Below are 17503 nucleotides of genomic sequence, written 5' to 3' on the forward strand. Positions count from 1 at the left end.
GCGACCAGTTTTATATTGTACAACAGTGACTAAATAGGTATAATCTTCTACTTTACTCTAATAGAACTCTAATAAAAAAATTCATCTAATATTCCATTTTGTATATTACTCTATTAATAATCAATTAACACAGTCATGCTGGGAAATTTAAGAAACTCTTGCTACCACCTTAACCTTCTGACAGGATTAGAGAAAACACTGCCATAATTTCATGTTTATGTATCAGTAAACACACCATAAATCATGAAGGTATTTATGATTGTAACCAACTCTCCTTGGGAGGACAAATGTGTTTGTTTAGAATATATTAGAAAACAATAATTAAAGACAACACTATATGGTTGGCATATTCGAATTACTAAACTGTGTAAATACGTGAATTAACATTAACAAACCATTTGCAAATGGCAAAAATAAGGGAGAGAAAAAACAGGCAAGAATAGAAATGCTTTCATTACTAACAAATGAATTATTAATAATTAACATTTTTGATATTATATGATTGTGCCTTATAAGTTGCTGGGTAGAGCAAATAACATATGATCCTATAAACTCTAGACATTAACGCTTGCGTTTATGATAGGCATAAAAAAACAATCATAAATAAATAAAAAAATTATGTGCAGAGGAGAGTTTTGTTTGCAAAACATAACTAATAATAAATAGCAGCTGTATACCTTAGTACCTCAATAAATAACTACAAGAAGGGGCTAATCCAACAAACTAATAATGTTCATCAGGTGATTCATCTAGGCATGGCAGGAATACATGTAAGTTGATGGAGCAACAAACATCATTTTGCTTTGTTTTGTAAGAATTTTTATTTATTCGTTGATGATCAGTATACTCTTTTAACATAGTAATAAATGTATTAATAATTTCCAATCATTATCAAAATTATCCACTCTTATGAGTTGCTTATTACTTTTTATTTATTTTTGTTGTTGTTGGCTCTTCTGTCTTATCAATAATGGATATCTCACATATAATACATTTTTGTTAGAGATCAACAGATGCACTTCACTTCTTGTAATACATAGTAAGATTCATTTTTATTCAGGAATAAATGAATTTTTACTTACATCTATTATTTCTGAAGACAGGAATGAAAATATTCTTACAATACAAAAGGGGAGAAAGCTCATTCTGAAAAGACACTATACTGCAGAAGCAAGAAAAAACAAGTAGTTTTATTGTATCACAAAATACAGTACAGAGACATTGATAGTCTGTATACTATATTTATCAACAATTAGTGTAATTAAAGGCAACTGAAAGGACCCTTCATAATGAAAAACACACCCCCTTCCATGAACACTATGCTACATACATGCAGTAAAGCAGCTTTATTGTAGTGACAAACATAGTATCTAACTAAATACATTTGCCCTAATACCTTGTTTCAAATTTTCAGTTGCAGAAAATATGTGGCATCACCTGTTTATAATGCAGTTGTTGGGTGCAGAAAATAAACGATTCATGTAAAACAAATTTTCTAAAGCAAGTTTTTCAATATAACTTGAAATCAGTTCAAATTGTATTTAAGATTTTTGATATCATGAAGACAGTCAAAATGCTAATTTTACATATAAAATTCTACCAGAAAAGTTGCAACTAATATATTCCATATAATAAATTGTGTAAAAATGTGGCCATTTCAAGCAGGAGTGACATACGAAAATACATATGCTGAAGGGAGTTCCTGTGGGCAGTGTCAGCATCTGTGAAACTGCCTGGTGTTAACATATTAAATAATTATTAAATTTCAGAAAGAGGTTCAATCAATGTTCCAAATTGATGAGTTTCAGATATCCTATTTAAATAGTTATACTAAATCTTTTGAGAATATCCAGTGTGATCTACATAAGAGACACCAAGAAAATTCATTTGTATGTCAAAATTTTGAAAAGAAATATTTATCCAAAAATACTATTTAAAATATTTAATAATTCTATTTTATAACAAATGTTCCTCAATAGCATGAAAATAGTAAATTATTATACAAGTCGATCTAATTTTTGTTGGAATTTAGAGTAAAAGATGAGTCAAAATTTTACATTAATGTATCATCATGCTCTTGATTCTGAGAGCGTGCACGGAAAAGCTCTCGAACCAGCGCAGCTTTTTCCCTTTCCAACTGGGTGATACGATTACTTTTCTTGCTGATCTCCTGAAACAAACAAAATGATTATTATAATTATCATGAAGTTCAAAGATCTCATTACAAACCATTATTCACATGATACCTATCATACTTTTTCTTAAACTCATTCACTGACAAAGAACTCACATCAGCCAGCCTTCCCTAAATATGATCCTGGTAAATATCCTCCTATCATTCTAAACATGCAATGCTCAATAGCCGCTTTGATTTTTTGGGAGAAAGAGATCAGAAGAAATGTGTCTGAACTGAATACCAAAAAATCTTTTCCTGATAGCATCTCTTCAATTGTTCTGAAGGTTTGTGCTCCAAAATTGATTCTGGTTTTATTTTGCCTTTTTACTATTCTCTGTTCTTAGAAATTAGCCGCATTCAACCTGGTACTAAGATGGGGGAGTTTTTTACCATTAAATTATCATCCAGTTTCTTTTACAATCCCCCCCCCCCCTAAAATAATGGCAAAAACCATTAACTTCACTACCTGGAAAGTAATAAATAATGACTGCCAGTATGGATTCTGTCACTATCAATTAACAGGGAATTTTCTTGTTTACGTCATCCATCTTTGGACAAATACCATAGAAAAATTTCAGGAAATCTCAAATGGTTGCTCTTGATATTTGTAAAGCATTTGTGTTATTATTATCAACAGACTTCCATGGAGTCAAAAGACTCATCATGAGAGGTCTCTCTCACACACACACAGCTCATCAAACCATTTATCTCACACTCTCAGGCAATGCATTCTAATCAGCCACTACTTTTTGTGCAAGAAAGAAAGCCTACTCCTCATCCTCTTATATAGCTTCTTGTTCAAGTTTCTCCCTTGTCTCCTTCATTCTATAAAAAAACGTTTTCGACATTAATCTGGTTATAACCCCTTACTAACTTATATGTTACAATCGCATCTCCTTCCAACCCCCCCCCCATCTACTAGGTCTCTGCAAATTGCATTTTTTCTTCAGTCTTTCTTTATACTTAATATGCCTGACACCAAAACCCATCTTAGTCGATCATCTTTAGATTACTACTTCTTTTTTCACCTTAATTCTTACCTGTTGTGGCAATGCTTATTGCAATCCACTTTCCACCATTTTCATATTCTTCCAAATGACTATAAAATTGATTCTTCCAAATCAATTCTAGTACTGATTCGAAATGAAAATGCTTAGGAAAGCTGCAGGAAAAACAAAATTTCATAAAATTAGAAATGAAGAAATATAAGAAAGTGTACTTTATAAGCAGTAAATGAATGCATAGCTATGCATACTGCTGCATTCTACATGCTTTTGCCATTCCTTTTACCTGTTTGCTATGCATTAATTTACTGCTTATAAAGCACACTTTTCGTATATTTCTTCATTTCTAATTTTATGAAATTAGAAATTTCAGGTAGTGCTGAACTGTTTGATCTTTAATTGTTTCAGCTCTTGTTTCAGATGCATAAGTTAAAACTGGTCTTAGTATACTTTATATACACCCTCTATCCAAAAAGAAACCAAACTTTTCGAAAATAGAAGAAACTAGTAGCGCCACCTGTTGTATATTTTTGTTGTCAAAAGCGGCAACCTTCATTAGTGTTGTGCCAACTGTTTATGACATTTGTTTCATTAGAAGCCGAGTTATAGTGCCAAGAGTGACAGTGTGTTTTGATGAACGGTCTGAAAATGAGTTTCAAACAGAGGGCTGCGACTGACTTTTGTGTTACACTTGGTAAAAGTTTTACCGAAACGTATCAAATGCCTCAAAAAGCATACGGTTGACGAATGCTTATTCCATACTTAAGTTTACGAGTGGTTTAAGCGATTTCAAAGTGGTCATGAGACGCTTGAGGACGATGAAAAGCCAGGCTGTCCAAAAACTGGACCGAGCAAAGTTAACATCCAAAAAAGTGCATGATTTCATCAAAGAAAACTTGAAAATCATCAGTGAGATTGATTGAAGATGAATTGGGGATTCCAAAATCAACTGTGCACAATTTTGACCGAGAGTTTGGGCCTTAGTAAATTGAATTCGCGATTTGTTCCCCACAAGTTGACCGACAAACAAAAATGTATCGAATTGAACACTGCAAGGACCTCGTTAAAACCACTCGTAGGACTCAAACTTCCTTGAAACGATCGTTACTGGTGACAAAACACAGTGTTTTGAGTATGAGCCTGAAACAAAGTGCCAGAATGTTGAGTGGAGACCACCAGAAGAGGGGCATCCAAAAAAAAGTTGCTTGGAAAAGTCAAAAGTAAAGACAATGCTGATTTGTTTCTACGATCCCAAGGACATTATCCACAAAGAATTCATTCTGCCTAGCCAAAGGGTCAATGGTGAGTTTTATCTCAAAGTTTTGAAGCGATTGATAGCGAGAATTCGTCGCATACGGCATGAATATCATGACGACCGACTGTTTGTCAAAACACTCACTCTCTTGGCACTATAATTTGGCTTCTAATGAAACAAATGTCATAAATGTTGACACAACACTAATGAAGGTTGCCGCTTTAGACAACAAAAAGATACAACAGGTGGCGCCTAGTTATTTCTATTTTCAAAAAGTTCGGTTTCTTTTTGGACAGAGGGTGTATACTTGTCTTATTGCAAATTTAGATTTTTATTTTTCCATATTGTTCTGTTTAAACAATCAGAAATCTTGTGGGGCTTAAGTTCTTGCTCTTTTAAGAGCAAGTACTATACATAGTGCAGCTATATAGTATTCCTTCACAGTTCAACTCCAAATTTTCAGAACAAATTTTTCTTACTCTTCATTCATTCATTCTTTCTATTGTTGACTTTTGGAACAATTGCCCCCTTCTTATGTATTTCCTAAAGGGTACAATCTACAAGTCTTCAAATCTAATGCTACTAATTTTCTTCTCGCATCAATTTTCTGTCTATCCACTAATATACTATAAGTTGAAAAAAACCTATAGCACATACATTATATAGGATTATGCTAATATACTAAACTAGCAGCATATGAGACAGTATTCAAACCAAGCAACCCCCCCCCCAGCCATACATATCAAATCCAATTCACTTGTAACATACCCCACACAGATGAAGCCAGATGCATAAAAAAGAAGAGGACAAGCAAATCAAATTTAATACATACATACATACATACATACATACATACATACATACATCTTCAAGGCCCACATTTCCTAATTGGGTTGTGGGGGCAACCCAATTAGGAAATGTGGAACTCCAATGGTCACGATCCTCTGCCACCAAGCTCAGGTGTTCTGGTGGGATTCCCAAACGTGTCCACCCAAGGTTTTGGATATAATCTATCCGGCGAGTCCTTGTCCACATGGCCTCCCACCCTCTGGCTTGGCAAAGAGAGCCTGCTGAGGGAGCCTCTCTTGTGGTATTCTGACCAGGTGCCCATACCAACGTAACTGTGATCTCCCAACATGGAGAAGCAGCGGTTGAGTATTGAGGGTTTCCTGAATTGCAGAGCTTCTGACTTTGTCGAGTCTTGTCAGCCCCACAACCCCTCGAAGGAACCTCATTTCAGCCGCTTGGATTTGTGTCATCATTCTTTCAGTCATTACCCAACTCTCATGACCATAGGTGAGGATGGGGACATAGAGTGTATTGAAGACAGCCAGCTTTGCCTTCTGGCTTAACTCCCGCTTCAATACTACCGAACGGCCAAGCTCCCATCAAATTTAATAATTATGAAAAATTAGAATTTTATCATGCACTCAGAACATACTGTAGAGTTGACTGGAAAAGCATCTATTTCTTACTTTCTACCTACTTCTTACTTAAAATTTGGTAAAAAATGAAAAAGAAACCAGTGATGCAATTTGATTGTAGTGAAATACAGAAAGTATTAATTAAATTATTTTAATTAATATGTCATCTATATCGTCTCAGCTCTTTCCTAAATACCATTACTATTATTATTATTATTAATTTTGTTTTATCTATCTCTCACAGATAAAGGAAAGATTAGTAAAATATGACAGAGAAAAAGACCCAGTGGACTGACACTGTTAGTAGTGTCTTAAAAGAAAACAAAATGTAAGCTATTACAATTTTGGATATCTGATCACAATCTTAGATAATAACTGGTGCCTGTGCTGTTAACTTTTGGAACAACTGCCCCTTATGTATTTCCTAAAGGGTATAATCTGCAAGTCTTCAAATCTAATGTTACCAATTTTCTTCTCACGTCAACTTTCTGTCTATCCACCAATATACTATAAGTTGAAAAACCTATCTATTAGTATTTCAAGTCCTATGGAAATGCCATCTGCTTCCACAGTGCTAGACCTACTGGGAAAAAAAAGTTAAGTTCATTCCTAGTCTCTGATTAAAGGAACTTTAACTTTTCTTATACTTTTTTTTCAGCCAGTTCCTCCAGTTAATCAATGTTTAGCACAGACAAGTATGTTCCACCCCTCCTGAAAACATTTTTTTTAAAACCCTGCAACTCAAGAAAAATTGTCCATGGAAATCATCACCAGCAGCAGCAGTTGTGTGCTATACTCTCCTTCCCAGATACTTATGAAAGCACTCGTGGACTTGGGCCAGTTATCACTGATAACTAAGGATGGACACTAGCTACTCAGCAATTTCAAAAATTTAGTTAGGACTAAAGCAGCCTCACCTTTGGGAAACAAAAGATGTTAAAAGGTTTTTTTATGTAATTATTACAATTATTACTTATTTATTTTATACAGGATACTATCAGAGTGCCATGTAAATCTCCAACTTACTTTGGAGTGAAACTCAAGAGCACAAGATACAGGACAGAAGTATCCTGTACAGGATATACCATTATAATATGCTTTACATTTGTGAATGTTGATTAATTATAGACCTCAATTTGTAATATTCCTCCCATCATATCAGATGGTGGATGATTTTCATCACTCAATACCCATCCTGATTACTGGAGGCATTAAGTCATTTGAAAAAAGTACTATGTTTAGCCTCTAAAGCATGGTTTCCAGATTACCACACCCTTAGTCTGCTCACAGTGGTTGTGCAAGAGGTTTATGCATTTTTGTGCATTGGACTCGCATAAAAATCCTTGTTTGTTCAAATAAAAAATATGTCCACCCTTACTTCATATGAATATACAATGGCAGAAGAGCCACTGTATATGAATATATACACTGTATATGAATATACAATAGCTCTTCTGCCATTGTATATTCATATGAAGTAAGGGTGGACATATTTTTTATTTGAACAAACAAGGATTTTTATGCGAGTCCAATGCACAAAAATGCATAAACCTCTTGCACAACCACTGTGAGCAGACTAAGGGTGTGGTAATCTGGAAACCATGCTTTAGAGGCTAAACATAGTACTTTTTTCAAATGACTTAATGCCTCCAGTAATCAGGATGGGTATTGAGTGATGAAAATCATCCACCATCTGATATGATGGGAGGAATATTATATGAATTTTTTTCATATAATATTCCTGTTTTTCACTTTTGAGGATATATAAAATCCTTTTGTATAATAAATTTAGCTTAATCTTTTACCCAAGTGCAAGCAAACAAATTTTGCACCTGAAGTAGTTCAGGACTGAGGCAACCCCCCGTAGCAAAGGTGGACCAAGCTCTCATCACTCCTTGTCTCAGTATCTCCCATAATGCAAAGCACATCTCCTTGCGGACATGTATAATGCTATGCAATAAGGGAAGGACCACTACCCAGACCGATTTTGACCTTTATTGGCCCTTCCCTTAATGCATAGCATTATACATGTCCACAAGGAGATGTGCTTTGCATTATGGGAGATACTGAGACAAGGAGTGATGAGAGCTGGGTTCACCTTGCTAAGAGTTGCCTCAGTATCTTCAGGTGCAAACTTTGTTTGCCTACACTTGGGTAAAGGATTAAACTAAACTTATTATAGTCTAACCAAGTGGAAAATAAACTTCCAATAATCTTTTTTGTCTCTGTCCAACTTAGCTCTGCCTGAAAAAGGACCTAAGAAAATTCTACTCATCAGAACAGAATTTCAACCTAGATCTCTTTCAGATATGATTTGCCTAGAGAATAATCCTTGTACTATACCTTTCACCCTTTAACATAATCAAACATAATCCTTTACTTAACTTATAAATGAAAACAATATGTATAATAAAAAAATTAAATAATTATTGAAATCTTTAAGACAACAACAATAATGATATACTGCCTTGGTCTGAAAGCAATCAAATGACATGATTATAGATATATGGAGGATAAATTTCTCTGTAAAATTAACAGTTATAAAAAATTAGCAGTAAATTTAGTAGTTAAAAAGCAAGCACAGAATAATGTTAGTAGCAATGAATCTTCTAACTTTATGGCTAAGAATAACTATATAGTTTTCATTTATCTCTAATATAAACCAACATAAATACATTATCTATAATAGATACCTCTGTTAATAAATTATTCTGGTTTTTCAATCTTCTGACTGTTGCTTGTATTGAGTCCTGTTGCATCTTACTATAAAGATATGGTTGGTGAACAGCAAGGTTCATGTGTAGTGGAAAACCCTAAAAATATGCCATTTATGTCAAAATAAATATCGTGACCTATTTAAAATATTCTGAATATACAAAAATAAACCAAACAATAATTTGAATTGAAATATATAAAAATATCTCTAACAGATTAATAAAAACAATGGAAATGCCAAAATAATCTTCCTACATCTGGCATTAGGGGACAAATGTAGGAAGATAAGGGTTTTATGGACTGCAGAAAGATCAGCTGAATTTTTTTTATTTATTATGTTTCATTATCAAATAGAAATTAACTGAATTCAGTTATCACAAAATGAAATCTTAAATCTATGTGTTACTGATATGGGACAAAATGATAGTGAGAGTGAGGTTGTTACATAGGCATGAAAGATGAATAATGAGTGGTGTAGATTTTTCAAGGATGATATGTTGTTGTAAACAATATGAATGCATGGAGAGAAGTTGATGATATATATGTGGAGAGGATGAATAAGAGGGGTGAATGAGTACCTGGACTGTGCTTCCCTGAATCAGAGTAGAGAGTGTGGAGTAAGCAATGGTGAATAAAGGATGAAAGGCAGTGTGGAGTGTAAGAATGTGAGCAGCAGGCAGAAGGGAAGGGAAGAGACTGTGAGCCGGGGTACAGAAGTAAGGGAGACTGATGGTACAAAAGAGTGCAACAGATGGTAAGATATCAGATGAGAAAGAGAGGATAACAGATGACAACATAGTGAGCAGGAATGACAGTGAAAAATATGATATCTTACCATCTGTTGCACTCTTTTGTACCATCAGATGAGACAAGAAATGAAGCATATGCTGAATAAAATGAGAACTGTGGATATGAATGGAATGATAATGAAATGACAGATGACTGAGTGAAGGAGGTAATGAACGATATGAGAATGATGCTATATGGCAATTTAATTATTCAAGATGTGGATGACAAGAGGCTGTTAAGGAGAGTAAAATACAGCATTGTGGTAGGAAAGGTAGTTGCTGCTCAGGTAGGATAAGGATGAGTTGAGACAATGAGCAACAATTGTGAATTGAATAAAATGTTAGCAGAGTTGTGAGGAGAAAAGAGTGCAGTTTGTGAACATGAAGGACTGATGGAACTATAAGAGTGATGGACTGCATTTTAAATGGTTTTGAAGCGAGTTAACTGGACAGACTGCTGCCAGAAGGTAGACAGCTATGTCATCAATCACAGAATGTTAATGAATGGCAGCTGTGAACAGGAGATCAGAGGAAGTAAGAGGTGATGAAAAAGAAATAGGATAAAAGAGATTGAAGAAGGACTTGCAAATGAAGAGGTGAGTAGTGTAGTGAGAAGAATGAGGGAAATGTAATGAAGACAGGAAAATGGAGGGTCAGAGAGAGAGAGAGAGAGATGCTCATGCAGTGTTCTTAAACAGCCTAACATTTTGATAAGAGAAATAAATCTATACATAAGACTTTCAAGCTATCATAATAACTTTATTTCTTCAAACAGTTGTTTGTTTTATGAATTACATGAAAATATTTCATCTTTGAAATCAGATATTGAAAAATATATCTGGGGATGCCATGACACTTTTTGTGAAAATTGGACTTCCCATTCAAAATGGCATGGATGGGCACCCTAACTTTAACAGACTGTGGGAGGGGGTTGTATAACAGACTGGAGAACAGAGGGGGTTGTATATACATTATACAATATATATTGTATAACGTATATACAACCCCCTCTCTAAACTTTCAACATATATTATACAATATGTATATTGTATAATATACATATTTAGTACAATCCTGGTATCCAGTCCCAACTCTTGAGAATATTCTTCTTTAAGTGCTATTTCCTAAAGAAGTTCAGTAACTGCCTTTGCAATTTACTTCCATCTTTAGTGGCTCTGCTTAAGAGCCCTGAGTTCAGTTTAGTCCAGTTTTTTTATATTATCTAGCCATGATATCTCTCTTCTTCTAGGTTTCTCTTTCCATTGATTTATCTTCTAGCATTACCTGGAGAATGTTATGTTTATGGATTCTCATTAGATGTCTAAGTAGGCAGTTTTTCTTCTTTTCACAATATTGATTAATTCTCGATTTTTATTTATTCTTCTCAGAACCTCTTCATTCTTCACCTTTTTCTGTCCATGGGATCTTGAGCTTCCTTCTAAATATCCATATTTCAAAAGCTTCCAGTTTTTTTTATTGTATTTGCCTTTAACATCCGTTTCAACTCCATATAGTAAACTTCACTATATGTAGCCCTTCATCATTCATACTCAAATTTCAATGTTTAAGTCATTAAATAAAATGGGTTTCATGTTGATAAAGAACTGTCTTGCAATTTCAATTTTTGTTCTTATCTCTATTTCACACTCCGAACTTTCATTTAGCCAGGATTCCAGGTATCTGAATTTGTTCACTTGTTCAAATTTATTTCCATTTAGAATTAAGTTAGTGCTTATCGAAGGGTTGTTGCTTATCATAAGTTTAGTTGTTGTTTTTTTTCATGTTAATTTTTAGGTCCATTTCTGTACTTTCTTTGTTGACACATTCTAGAATGTAGTTGAAGATCTTGAATATTTGTTGTAATTAAAGTAGCATAAGTTTTGATTTGAATTTAGGATTTCGCATGGAAACAGGGTCGGCATTCCCATCTTTAATCTTCTTCTTCCAGATTCCCCGGTTCAGGGCATCTTCCCGACTCCATCCTTTATCCCTAAGATTCTCTACCACCTTATCCTTCCACCTGAGTTTGGGCCTGCCTCTTTTCCTCCTTCCCTTCACCTCCATACACTCCACTCGTATATCAACATACTCCTCACTCCTTCTCTCTACATGACCGAACCACCTCAGCCTGCTTTCTTGTACCTTCTTATCGATCGGTCCCACCTTGATCGTCCCTCTGATGTAGTCATTCCTTATCCTGTCCTTCGTCACACCACTCATCCATCTCCGCCACCTCCAGCTTCCTCTCCTGTGTCTTTGTTATAGGCCACGTCTCCATGCCATGGAGCATCGCCGGCCTACCACCATCTTATATAGCTTTCCATTCATCTTACAACTCACTCTCTTGTCACACAGGACCCCACTCATCTTCCTCCACTTCATCCAGCTGCATGTTATTCAGTGTATAATATACATATTTAGTACAATCCTGATATTCTGTCCCAACCAAACTATATTCTGTATTGGCTTAAACCAAAAGACAACGATAGTAACAGTATGAAAGTCAAGCTGGCTGAGGCATCACCTGGTTAAACAATACCCCTGTTGTTTTTGTCAGGGAATTAAGACAAATAGCAAAAAGTGGGCTACTGGAACAAACTCAAACTTAGCATCAGCAGAATTCACCATAAATATAAAAAGTATCAATGGAAAAGTGGAAAAAAGTGGAACAGAGGAATTAGAGAAGTACATGTCAATATATTTAGTGTTAGCAAAATACAGAAGACAAAAACAGGTGATATTCTTCTAATTAACAACTACAGGATGTTATATTCATGCAATAATGATCAAGAAAAGGAAGGGAATTAACTATAGTCTTCAACACTATGAATAGAATCTTCTTGATTGGTAGACATCACTCTACTTGATGAGTGATGTGGGCTGGGCACATACTAAAATGGGAATGTCAATTTATTTAATGGTATTAATTCAATACAAGAATAATAAGAAAATAATTAATATTTATTTAATTTATTTGCTGATATTGTATCCACTGTGTTGTCGGTACAATTTTTCTTAACTGACCCCCACCATTAACTAAATTGCTGCTGTTCGTGTACTGTGACAAACTGTTTTTGTGCTCTGAAGATGCTGGATATAATACCATTGAAATATCAGCAAATAAGTTAAATAAATATTAATTATTTTCTTATTATTCTTGTGTTGTGAATCAATACTGTTAAATAAACTGACACGAACTGCTAACAAGTCAATAAGCCTTTCTACTCATTTAAGAATTCTTCACAGAGAGATATTGTATGCAAGAGGCATGGCAATTTGGTAAATGGAAGTTAAAATTAGCACTGCAGCTAAATGGGTTAGCCTTATTAAAGAAGTGCTGAGATGCTAATACAATACTGAACTGTGTCAAAATTAAAAACAAGTTTCATCTTCAACCAAGGCCCTACGTATTTACAAATGGGTTAGTCTAGCTATTGCTTGAATAGATTAGCATTACATGTATGGAGCTGCACAAATTAAATGCAGCTATCAATGCTCTATGTGATGAACTGTGTGATATTTAAACACTGAACTGTGGTCAATCCTTATCGACATCTCTGATGCAATGGCAGATAAAGAATTCAAAAGTCAAAAGGCATCAGAAAAAATTCAAAATCTTCCAACATTGTAGGTCTACCAGACAACTGCAGTTACAGCAAGATCGCATCACTGTAATATTATCATTAGTAGCTCTAATGAAGCTGTTAGTGCATTAAGGTGAAGTCGTAATTTTCCCATTACACCTAGGCAGGTTCCTAAAGAGAAAATAATGGCATCGTTTGAACGTGGAATATATGACCTTCCTCCAGTTATAGTCAATAACATCCGTTTGAATGTAGCCAACATCTTATTCTAATTAAAACCTTCTAGAAGCAATATGTAAAAAAAACATAATAATAATATAAAAAAAAATTTTAAATAAATTTTTTAGAAGAGCTACACAGTAATAACAATATTGTAATAGCTTTAGCAGACAAAGATAATGCAATTGTGATTATGAATCAAACAGCATATGAAAACAAAATGCACATTCTTTTACAAAATCAGTCTATATACCAAATCATAGATCATGATCCTATTAACTCACAAAAGAATAAAGTTCATAAATTGATGAGGAAAAAGTCACTTCTTGGTCTAAAGATACTGTTAAACTCAATTCTTTTCATGTTAAAACACCTAGAATACATGGAGCACCAAAAATTCACAAACATGGTACACCCCCATGCCCAATTATCATCAAATTCCTGACATGTACCCTCAAGGGGTGTACAGAATATGATAACAGCGACATAACAGAGATAATCTTCTTAAATAGCAGGCAGTCTCAAGTAGAGTGATGTGTGCAAATATGAGAATGGGGAACTGGACAATGAGACTTATTTATGCCTATGGTCCCACAGAAGATTCTACTAAGGTAGAAGTGGAAGAAGTTTCTGAGACTTTAGAGAAAGCAACTGACACAATGAAAAGGGAAAAGTTGATCCTTGTTGGGGATCTAAATAGCAGAGTAGGAAATGATTGTCAGACATACAAAAATATTTTGGGAAAATTTGGAGAAAAGAGCAAAGCTAATAATAATGACAAATACCTGTTGGACTTATGCTCTGGACATGGACTGCTTATTACTAACACCATGTTCCAACATAAAAATGTGCACCAATTCACATGGTAAAAAGAGGCAAGAAATAAGAAAAGTCTCACTGACTATGTTATTGTTGATAATAGTGATGTTTTCTCCCTGGTGCAGGACACCAGAGTGTACAGAGGATTTGAAATTGGAGGTGATCACTATTTAGTCTTGAGCAGAATAAAATTGAATTTCATATTGAAAAGAGAATGTGTTAGAAAGTTTTAAAGTGAATAAAAGTTGAGCATCTCTGAGATGTGAACTATAGACTAAAATACACAAAGATTATTGAAGAAAAAGTGAAAGAGTTTGAGAACAGGAACCAAACCTTGGAGATTTAGTGGCAAGCCCTGAAGGAAACACTGATTGATTCAGCCAGAGAGGCATGTGGTGAGGTTGTTTGCAAGGATAGAAAAATCAGAACTCCATGGTAGACACAGGAAGTTAAAGAGAAAGTGAAAGAAAAGAAGACAGCATATCACAAGTTTCTGACAATATGTCAGCTTGTGCTCTTAGAGAATAGAAAATGCAAGAAAGCTAAAAACTGTGTAAGACTAGCTAAACAAAAGCCATGGGAAGACTTTGGTAAGAACAGAAAATAAACATCAAGAAGGTGGCAAGATATTCTGGAGGTTGTTTAAGAAGCAAAGCTCAGAAATGGAGGAAAGAGTGCTGTAAAAGGAATTAAAGATGATAAAGTTGATATGAAAATTGAAGAAAAAGATATCATTGAAGTATGAAGTAGTTACTTCAAAAAATTGCTAAATGAAACAAGCAGTGATAGCACAGTGGTAAAAAAACACTCAACAGGGATGCAGTCAGGAATACATTATTATTATTATGGGTGACTCCAGGGAGTCCTTAGACTCATCGAGAGAGGCCCTAAACATTATGTCCACACAACTATTCGACATTCTCACAGTATCTATCATACCTTGCCTTGAACTATTTCACTGTCATAGCACTCACAACAGACTCTGGTAGCTTACTCCACTCATTTACCACTCTAAAAGTAAAGAACCTAGCTCTAACACCCTTGCTCTTTCCCAGTTTCCATAGGTGTCCCCTAGTTCTCCCACCACCATTCCTGATCTCAAAAATATCCTCTGAATTAATCCTATAGAAACCCTTTAGCGATTTGAATGTCTTAATCATATCTCTCCTTTTCCGCCTATCAACTAATTTCTGCAGCCCACAAATCTTCAACCTGTTCTCATAAGGTTCATTCCATAGACCTGCTATCATCTTGGTCACTCGCCTATGGATCCTCTCCACCTCCTCCCCATCAAGAAGAAACCTAGGTGACCAAATCTGGACACAGGAGTCGAGATGAGGCCTTATCAAGGCTCGGTACAGAGGTACAATAACTTGCTTGTCTCTGCTCGTCCAAGGATTTTTCAACAACCAAGTGAGTTGATGAGCTGATTTAGCCACTTTTGCAATGTGCCCCCTAAACTTCATCTCCCTATCCCCCAACACTCCCAATTCCCTGGCCTCATCAATCTCATGGAGTACAGTTCCACCAATGTGGTATACTGCTGCTAATCTTTTTACCTCAAAATGCATAACCTTACATTTTGTCACATTAAATTGACATCCATTCTCCTTAGCCCAGAACTCCAATCTATCCAAATCATCCTGCAAGATTTTGACATCTTCTGCATTCACTATTGCACTACCCAACTTTGCATCATCAGCAAACAAATGAACTGTTCCTCTTAGATTCTTCCCTATGTCATTAATGAACAAATTAAACAGCAGTGGTCCAAGAACAGAATCCTGTGGCACACCACTAGTCACAGACTGTCTTTTGGACTCTACTCCTGAATAAACTACCCTCTGATATCTCTCCATGAACCACCCACCTATCCAATCTCACCAACCCTATATCCATTCCCATATGTTGTAGTTTATGGATTAGAATTCCATGTGGTATCCTGTCAAATGCCTTAGCCAGGTCCAGCAGTATCATTGTAAACCCATTACCCTTATCCAGTTCAGCCGTCATTGCATTATAAAACTTGAGCAAGTTACTGAGGCATGATCTACCCTTCACAAAGCCATGCTGTCTCCCATACAGTATCTCATTATCATCAATCCATTCCTGTATTTTTCCCTTGACTAATTTCTCCAAGACCTTCACAACGACTCCTGATATGCTGATCGGTCGGTAATTTGCAACAGTAGTCTTGGATCCTCCCTTTATGCAGTGGAACTATTTTCCCCTCTTTCCACACCTTCGGGACTAAACCAGACCCAAGACTCAGATTAAACAACATGGTCAAGGGCACTGATAATTCTTTAGCCGCTTCACGTAAAACCCGTGCCGGTATACCATCCAATCCCACAGATGTATTCACATTAAGATTCTGTAATAGACTATTTATCTACATTTCATTCATCACAATTCTCATATAAACTAATGGTTCTTTCATTTTTTCAATGTCACCATCTGGATGATATACTCTTGCAAAGTCCTCGCTCAGTAATTCCACTATATCGACTGATTCAGTGACCTCCTTACCATCGTCATTCCTTAAAATCATTCTGCCGCGTACAGTTTTTTTTTGCTTGCAGCATATTGAAAGAACTGTTTGGGATTCTCTTTAGCTTACATAGCTAGTTTCCTTTCGTAATTCGCTTTTGCTTTTTTTTACCACACTCGTTACCCTTCTGGCCTGCGCTTTATACCATTCGCATGCCTGCAGGTCACCTTTCTCTTTAAATTCCCTCCACAGTTGTTTCTTTTTTTGCAGCTCAAGCTTAATGGTGTTATTCATCCATTTAACCCCTACTTGTTTTACTATTCGGAACCTAGGTATACAATCAGCCATAACCTCCTGTAAATTCTCCTTGACCACTTCCCATGCTCTATCAACATCCAGCCCTTGCAGTTTTACATGCCATGACACTGATCCAAGCAATCTCCTAAGCTCATACTTGCCAGCACAGTAATTCCAGCTATACCCTGTCTTAATGGAAAATTCCACACCTTTAGCCACCTCCCAGGTCAAGACCTTATGATCACTCTCACAAATAGATGGCAACATGGTCATATCCATTACAGTCAAATTCTCAGATGCTATTACCAGGTCAAGCACTCTCAAACCCCTTGTATTTTCACTTACATGCTGTCTCAGAGAGTTATCCCTTAATAATTGAATAAAATCCATTTCATTCCTCACATGTGTCCTCTCCTCCTTCCAATCAATGTTACCATAGTTGAAATCCCCCATAAAAATTACTCTCCATCCACTCATTTCATCAATTTGTTTATGCATACTATCTCCACCATCTATTCCATCACCTGGTCTCTAGCAGCACCCAACTATATATTTTGTTCTGACAGTCTCAATCTCACACCAAATAGCCTCAAATGAGGTCTTTTCACTATCTGGCAATACAACTTCAATTCTCCTTGTATGCAGTTCATCAGCTATCATCAATGACACTCATCCCCCATTTTATTCTCTCTGTCTCCCCCCCCCCCCTAAACACACTATAACCTAAACAT

The 17503-nt window shown here is 35.6% G+C and overlaps 1 protein-coding gene across 1 annotated transcript in view; it reads right to left on the reverse strand.

The window, feature by feature from the left end:
• Positions 1 to 1181: 1181 nt before the first annotated feature.
• Positions 1182 to 17503, reverse strand: part of LOC150098425 (suppressor APC domain-containing protein 2-like) — a 93087-nt gene continuing 76765 nt past the window's right edge. Inside the window, exons 6-7 of the mRNA XM_090405206.1 lie at positions 8553 to 8672; positions 1182 to 2170 (exon numbers count right to left, since the gene is read on the reverse strand). Of these exons, the coding sequence (XP_090261332.1) occupies positions 2054 to 2170; positions 8553 to 8672 (237 nt within the window). The 3' untranslated portion in view covers positions 1182 to 2053. The remainder of the gene's footprint in view (positions 2171 to 8552; positions 8673 to 17503) is intronic.

This window comes from Typopeltis vanoorti, chromosome 15 (assembly GCF_054136105.1).
Source record: "Typopeltis vanoorti isolate ZY-2024b chromosome 15, IOZ_Tvanoo_1.0, whole genome shotgun sequence".
NCBI lineage: Eukaryota > Metazoa > Arthropoda > Arachnida > Uropygi > Thelyphonidae > Typopeltis > Typopeltis vanoorti.